The 7,307-nt window shown below is 38.8% G+C and overlaps 1 protein-coding gene across 40 annotated transcripts in view; it reads left to right on the forward strand.

Moving 5' to 3' along the window:
* LOC144489182 (eukaryotic translation initiation factor 4 gamma 1-like) overlaps positions 1 to 4,575 on the forward strand; it is a 120,688-nt gene extending 116,113 nt beyond the window's left edge. For all 40 annotated transcript variants that reach the window (XM_078207054.1, XM_078207057.1, XM_078207129.1 and 37 more), the window contains 4 exons: positions 1,169 to 1,312; positions 2,202 to 2,283; positions 2,407 to 2,550; positions 3,568 to 4,575. In XM_078207054.1, the coding sequence (XP_078063180.1) occupies positions 1,169 to 1,312; positions 2,202 to 2,283; positions 2,407 to 2,550; positions 3,568 to 3,749 (552 nt within the window). In that variant the 3' untranslated portion in view covers positions 3,750 to 4,575. The remainder of the gene's footprint in view (positions 1 to 1,168; positions 1,313 to 2,201; positions 2,284 to 2,406; positions 2,551 to 3,567) is intronic.
* The last annotated feature ends 2,732 nt before the right edge of the window (positions 4,576 to 7,307 follow it).

Here is a 7,307-nt window from a genome sequence, read left to right on the forward strand (position 1 = left end):
GGTTCTGCTTTATCTGCATTGTCCCGTACATCCTCAAAGAACTTTTCATAAATTGTTGACTCTGCTTGATTGTGCTGATTTTCAAAATGTCCTGCTATTGTTCAAGTAGTAAATTCTAGCATTTTGCCAATCACACGTTAAGCTAATTGGCTTACAGTTGCCTACTTTCTGTCTGTCTCCTTTCTTGAATAGAGGTGTTACATTGGCAGCATTCCAGTCCACTGAGACCTGTCCAGAATCCCAGAAATTTTGGAAGATTATAACCCATGTTTCCACCATCTCTGCAACCACATGTTTTAAGAACCAAGCAGACAGGCCATCAGGTCCAGGGGACTTGTTAGCCCTTAGTTCTGTTAGTTTTCTCTACTGATAACTCTTTTAAGTTCCTCTTTTTTGGCACTTGATTTTTTTCTATTATTGGGGCTCTTTATAGACTCTTCTACCGTGAAGACATACAAATCATTTACTCAAGTCTCAGCCATGTTCTCGTTTCCCTATTATTAATTCCCCAGTCTCTCCCACGCCTGTTGTACTAATGTTCAGATACTCTCTTATAATACGTATAGAAGCTCATAATATCTTGGTTTTATATTTCTTGCTAACATACTCTCTATTTTCAAATCATCCCCAACTAATTTCCTCAAACTTCTTTCTTGTTACTGATACCAAACTAATGGAGCGACAGTTACCTGGAGCCAACTTGATATTGTTTTTTAAAGATTCACCATTCACCTCCTTCCGAACTATAGGGACCAACTTCGAAGTGAGCCATTAAAAATAAAGGTTGATCTTGCACAGCACATGTCCCATCTCCCTGAAGACCCTTGGGTGGATATCATCTGGCCCAGCTGCTGTATATTTTTAAGTTCAATTCTTTCTAAAAACAAATGTTCATTTAATTCAATAGTAGAAGTTATATAAAAATTATTGAATTCTAATAACTGAATGTCATCTTCTGGAGCAAACACTGATTCAGAGTACCCATTTATATTTCTAACAACTCCAGTGAGTCCTTTACAACCTGTGCTTGAACATCCTTCTGTGGCCCAATGCACACTTTGACTTCTCTGATTCTTCACTGAGCAATGAAAAACTTATTATGGTATATCTGCAGGTAACTACATAAACTTAAAATAAGCTATTTTTTTACTGTTTACTGCTTTAATAGAAAGTGGAGTTTACTCTGGGAAACGAATCTAGTCACGAGGAAACATCAAGCAAAACTGAAATATCTTTTGCTGACCTGTGTGACCAGTTTGATAAACTGATTAAGGAGAAAGCTGACAACCAAAGAATATTTGACTGGATTGAAGTAAGTTTATTACATCATTATGGTTAGTTTAAAAATAAAGTCAGTTGGGGAGCAAGAAAGATCTGTGAAAAGAAAAATACTTTCATTTATATAGCTCCTTGCATGACCACAGAACATCCCAAAGCACTTTAAATCCAAATAAATGCTTTTGAAGTTAAGCATTGTTATAAAGTTTCCGCAATAATGGCAATTAATCAATTTAATGATAATTGAGGGATAAATATTGTTTAGAGCATTGGGGGGGGGGGGGGGGGGGAGAAACCCTGCTCCTTGTAGTTCCCAGGGATATCTTGCATCCACCAGAGGAGACAGCCAGAGCCTTGATTTAACGTCTTGTCTGAAAAACTGTACCACAGACAGTGCAACACTCCTTGAGTACTGCTCTGGAGTGCCAGCTTCAAGTCCTGGAGTAGGACTTGAACCAACAACTGACTCAGACGAGTGCACTACTAAGTGAACCGTGGCTGATACTGTGGTGAGACTTAGATTGAAACATTTTTTTAGGGTGGATAAGTTTCCATATTTATAGTGTTCAATGTTGTAAATACCAATTTTATAATAGGATATGGGGTTTCATCAATATGATATGTATAGTTATGCAAAATAGTGGCCTATGTAGGATTTACAATTGCAATTGTCTAAACTGGTCAGTTTAGCTCAGTTGGCTGGACAGCTGGTTAGTGATGCAGAGCAATGTCAGAAGTGTGGGTTCAATTCCTGTACCGGCTGAGATTATTCTTGAAGGTTTGCCTTCTCAATCATGCCCCTCACCTGATGTGTGGTGATCCTCAGATTAAATCACGACCAGCCACTGCCTAAGGTTATCTGGGACTAAGGTGATTTACTTTCGACTAATCAAGATTTTTACTTTGAAATTTTTCTGATGCAGGCCAACCTTGATGAAAAGCAAATGGTTTCACCACTGTTCATTAGAGCGTTAATGAAATCTATTTGCCATTCTGCTGTTGTATGTAAGTACATCTTGGATTTTTAAAAATCAAATCTAGTTTTAGGAGAAATGGTCACTTGTGTCAATGTTTTTAACTCTTTCTCTTTCCTTCCTTGCATTTCTCTCCTTTCCCTGCCTATTTTAGTTGAAAACCCTGTTCGTGCGGATGTAGAAGTCGTCCAAAACAAAGTAAAAGTTCTAACCAAGTACCTGAATTCTGATCCCCAGCGTGAACTACAAGCACTCTATGCCCTTCAGGCCTTAATGGCCAAGTTAGAGCAGCCACCAAGTAAGTGTGCTTTCTTTTTTGCTCTAACTCTTGATTGACCTTCTTCCCTCCATGCAATTCTGAGGATAGAGCTGAAAAACTGTTTGCAAACTTCCATCAGTACAATGTTATGGGTGTCTTGTTCCGTTGTGATGTTGGATTCCTTGGGTTTCCTTCCACCCCTGTAGTAAACACCTGATTACTTTTGAAAACTCATGGAAGCACATTTGAGATTTCTAGCTTGGTGTGCAAACAGTTTTTTTAATATGGGCTCTTGTATTGTTATACCATCCACATGCTTTCAAGTTTGGTTTTGTTAGGTCAGTGTAATATTTAAGGTATTCTTGCAACTATGTCTTGTCATAACTCCATTCTGATTAATAAACATGTCTTAACTGGCTGCTGAATGTTGATGGAGGATAGATCTGCTGCTCCCTGACACTGCAACCCCCCTCCACCGGGGGGAAAAAAGTTTCCAAGCATAAAATTGACACCTGTACTTTGTATCCCTTTGACCAAATGTTTAAAGGGTGTAGAACATTCAGCAAAAGATGTTAATGTTTAAGTATAAAAAGTTCCATATGTTTGAAATATTTTCTTTTCAAACGTCACAAAAATGATTGAATGTTTCATGGAATTACAGGTTCTGTTTGTGTAATGCTTTTCTTTTGGCATATATTCCACCCCAATTTGATTCTTGGTTCTGTACGTTTTGGGTCTGTGCACTTTTTTTCTCCAGAGAATGTTTACTTTGCTCGTTTTAACAAAATAGGCATAATTGTGTTGCCTGCCTAATACCTTGAAGCTAAATTTACTGACTAGATGAAAATATAGTGCACTTGTGCCATCATGCATTGGCATTTCATGCACATTGTAAAGGCTTGCACTAAGATCTGTCAAAATATCAGACAAGTTGAATGTATAGCAATTTTTCTATGGTTTCTTTGGATACTGGATATATGCACTCTTGAGTATTGGCACAATTTAGAAATCATGGTACGGTTAATTAACTGTAGATATTTTCTGTATTCTCTGCAGACTTACTAAGGACATTTTTCGATGTTTTGTATGATGAGGATGTTATATCTGAAGAAGCCTTTTACAAATGGGAATCCAGTAAAGATCCAGCTGAGCAACAAGGAAAAGGAGTAGCTTTGAAATCTGTGACAGCTTTCTTCACTTGGTTAAGAGAAGCTGAAGAAGAATCAGAAGGCAATTAAAGATCATGATTGACAGAAGTCAATCACATGGCAAATCGCATTAGGCAGATGAGAACTGTCCTTTGAGTTTTTGCACAATCAAGTGCTTGGTTCTGAGAACGTCTATTCAATAAACCCTTGGTACTTCAAGGTTTTATCTATTTTTTAACATCTACAGTTCATGTCTAACAAATATAACTATTTAGAAAAAAAAATAGGGCTATTGAGATAGTCCTTAAAATTAGGTGGTTGTCATGGGCATAGGAAAGTGTGGGGATTTTTGATTTTTAAAAAATGAATGGTGGATACCTTGTTGGTGTTAAATCACCAACGATGCAAACAAATTTAAGGATCCCAAGGTATATCAACTTGGCTTTCCTATGCTAGATTTTTTTTTGAGGGGTAGGGCACCCAGTCCCTGGACTCCTCTGTTCTTATGCCTATGAGTTGTATAAAAAGCCTTGAACAAGCCTGTAGTGGATTTTAAAAATCAGTAAGAGTTTAACAGTTTAATTAGACACAACGTAAAAACAGTACAGTTCCTAGATGATTCTACTTAATGTAGAACAGTTTTAGGACGGTTCTGTAAATAAATGTTCCGCAATATTGCTAATGTAATGCCATGTTATTTCTGCTGTCTTTGATAAAGTGCAGCAGTGTCTCCTGTATTTATAGAATTCCTGAGTTCATAAGGTGCTTGTAATTATCAACAAGAATGAATCCTTCATTGATTACAGTTTAAAATGAATGTGTAAATACTTTTTGCTTTATTAAGTATTTAATTAAAAATTAATGCCTCTTTTCACGTCCAGAACTGGAAAATAAAGAACATATTGCAATGTAAAAATTTGTAGTGTTTAATTCTACTTTTGCTAATGGTGACAAGATATTTTCCATTGCAACAGAAACCTTACCTTTCCAACTGTATGTAGAGTACAAGGCAAGCAACAGAAAAAATAGGCATACCTTCTTAACATTGGCTTTCCTATGCTAGATTTTCTTTTGAGGGCAGGGCACCCAGTCCTTGGACTCTATTCTTATGCCTCTGAGTTGTATTAAAAGCCTTGAACAAGTCTGCAGTGGATTTTAAAAATCATTAAGAGTTTAACAGTTTAATTAGACACAACGTAAAAACAGTCTTAAATGTCTTAACTGACATTTGAGATGGAACCTATAATTAAGTCTGCAAGATCACCAAGTTCATCCATTGGTTTTAGGATTTTCTTTGTGCTGTTGATGCAAGTGATAAGTTTTGATCTTCCAAAATTGTAACACTGAGCAAGTCTTATTTTCCTTGTTATTTGGACTTACATCAGGTAATGGATTGATCAACATGGTTTGATCTTGGCAATTAATTGAAAATATGCCGCTGGTTAAATAATGTTTTGCTCTGGTTAAAGCCAAGGAAAAGGAATTGTGGTCCTTAACTTCAATGCAAAGCCACTTAATCTGCAGCCACTTTTGTGCCACCAAGGTGGCTGTCTCAATCTTCCCACTTATTTAACAACAAACAAAGCATTGATTACAGAAACCTTTTGCATTACTTTTTAAATTGTCACTTCTGCTGTAAAATTCTTAATTCGGGTTTCTTTTTAAGATATCCTTGCTCCTTTCCTCCTTCAACCTTGCATTGAGTAACTCTTCAATCTTTGTGATTTCAGTTTTCAGCTCGGCTCCCCTCACCCTCCTGAATTCACAGCTGTTGTCCTCCCTTAATCTTTGCTCTTCTATGATCTCTCACTCGCTCAGTTGAAGCCATCTTTGACTACTTCCTTGTATCAACATCCACTTCCTCCTAACCTCTCCAACTTCAGTCCTATAGCCCCCCAAACAATGACTTCATTTTTAAATTCACATTTTTTTTGCAGCTGTCCATTGCTTAACCATTCTTCAATATGCACCTTTGGGGACACCTTTATTTTTTGTTATCGCATTTCATTCTCCTCGTTTAGCCCAACTTCGTGCTATCAAACCCAAGGGGTGCAGACGTGAGTTAGTATGGAAGACAATTGGTTTAGCTATCCATTACCAGGTATGGCAGGACCATCTTGGGCACAATTGGGCAACTCTCCTCTCCTAAAATAGTGAACTACTCTAGGGTCATCTTGCAGAACATGGTTAACTCCCCGATTTGCCCCTATCATCCTCCTGACTTCCAACAAAAAGTGCAAGGAGCTTTATTGCCAAGGTTAGGACCATCCATTCAGCTGCTACTGATTTCTTCATTATGCACCAGCCATCTTTCACTCCACTGTTCTTGCAAATGTTTGACTACCTTCAAAACTTTCATCACCTCTAGAGTCCTTGATCATATCAATGTTTGTGTATCTTACAAATCCCTAATTGGATTTCCAAATACCCCTAATCAGACTCAAATGACTTCCTCTGACTGAGTTCATTATCAGACCTCATCCACATCAACTGTTTGCAAACTTTGTGATCAACCGCTCTATCCTCCTGCAACACTGCTTTCGTTGTTTATCTCAGTGATACTGTTCTGATATTTCTACTTGTTCCCATTTCTCTGTTCTGATATTTCTACTTGTTCCCATTTCTACTTGTTCCCATTAGGGCGGCACGGTAGCACAGTGGTTAGCACTGCTGCTTCACAGCTCCAGGGTCCCGGGTTCGATTCCCGGCTCGGGTCACTGTCTGTGTGGAGTTTGCACATTCTCCTTGTGTCTGCGTGGGTTTCCTCCGGGTGCTCCGGTTTCCTCCCACAGTCCAAAGATGTGCGGGTTAGGTTGATTGGCCAGGTTAAAAAATTGCCCCTTAGAGTCCTGGGATGTGTAGGTTAGAGGGATTAGCGGGTAAAATATGTGGGGGTGGGGCCTGGGTGGGATTGTGGTCGGTGCAGACTCGATGGGCCGAATGGCCTCCTTCTGCACTGTAGGGTTTCTATGATTTCTATGATCTGATTGTAGTCAGAATGTGTCCAGCAATGGCGTTTCTTTCTGTCACTGCACAGTTACTTGCAGAGTTGTCCCACAATTTGTCCTTGGCTTATTCCACTTTGTGGAGATGCCGGCGTTGGACTGGGGTAAGCACAGTAAGAAGTCTCACAACACCAGGTTAAAGTCCAAATAAACCTGTTAGACTTTAACCTGGTGTTGAGACTTCTTACTGTGCTTGTTCCACTTTAACAGCATGGTGACTTGTCAAAATCAACCACAGTCAACTAGATATGTGAAATTCCACCTGTATGCTAATGAAGCCCAGTTCAGTTTCTTCAGATTCATCTACTGCCTATGTTGTCAGACTGCCTTTCCAGTATTAAGCCTTTGATTAATTGCAATTTTCTCCAGTTTAAAAATAGAAATGCCAGAGTCTTTGCCTTTGGGTGTGGTCACAAACTAGGTAACCTGACTACCTTGCAGCTATTGTTTTGTGTTGAAATAAATAGTTGCAATCTCTATCCTGTTCAAACACACGTACACTCCATTGCAAGGACTGCCTCCTTCCAAAACTCTCAATACTACCTGCCTTTTCGGCCCATCTGCATCAAAAACTCAGATCCTTGTCTCCCAGATTTCACTATTCCAAAGTCCTGCTGGCCAACCTCAAAAACCTATCTCCTGA

This window comes from Mustelus asterias, chromosome 3 (assembly GCF_964213995.1).
Source record: "Mustelus asterias chromosome 3, sMusAst1.hap1.1, whole genome shotgun sequence".
NCBI lineage: Eukaryota > Metazoa > Chordata > Chondrichthyes > Carcharhiniformes > Triakidae > Mustelus > Mustelus asterias.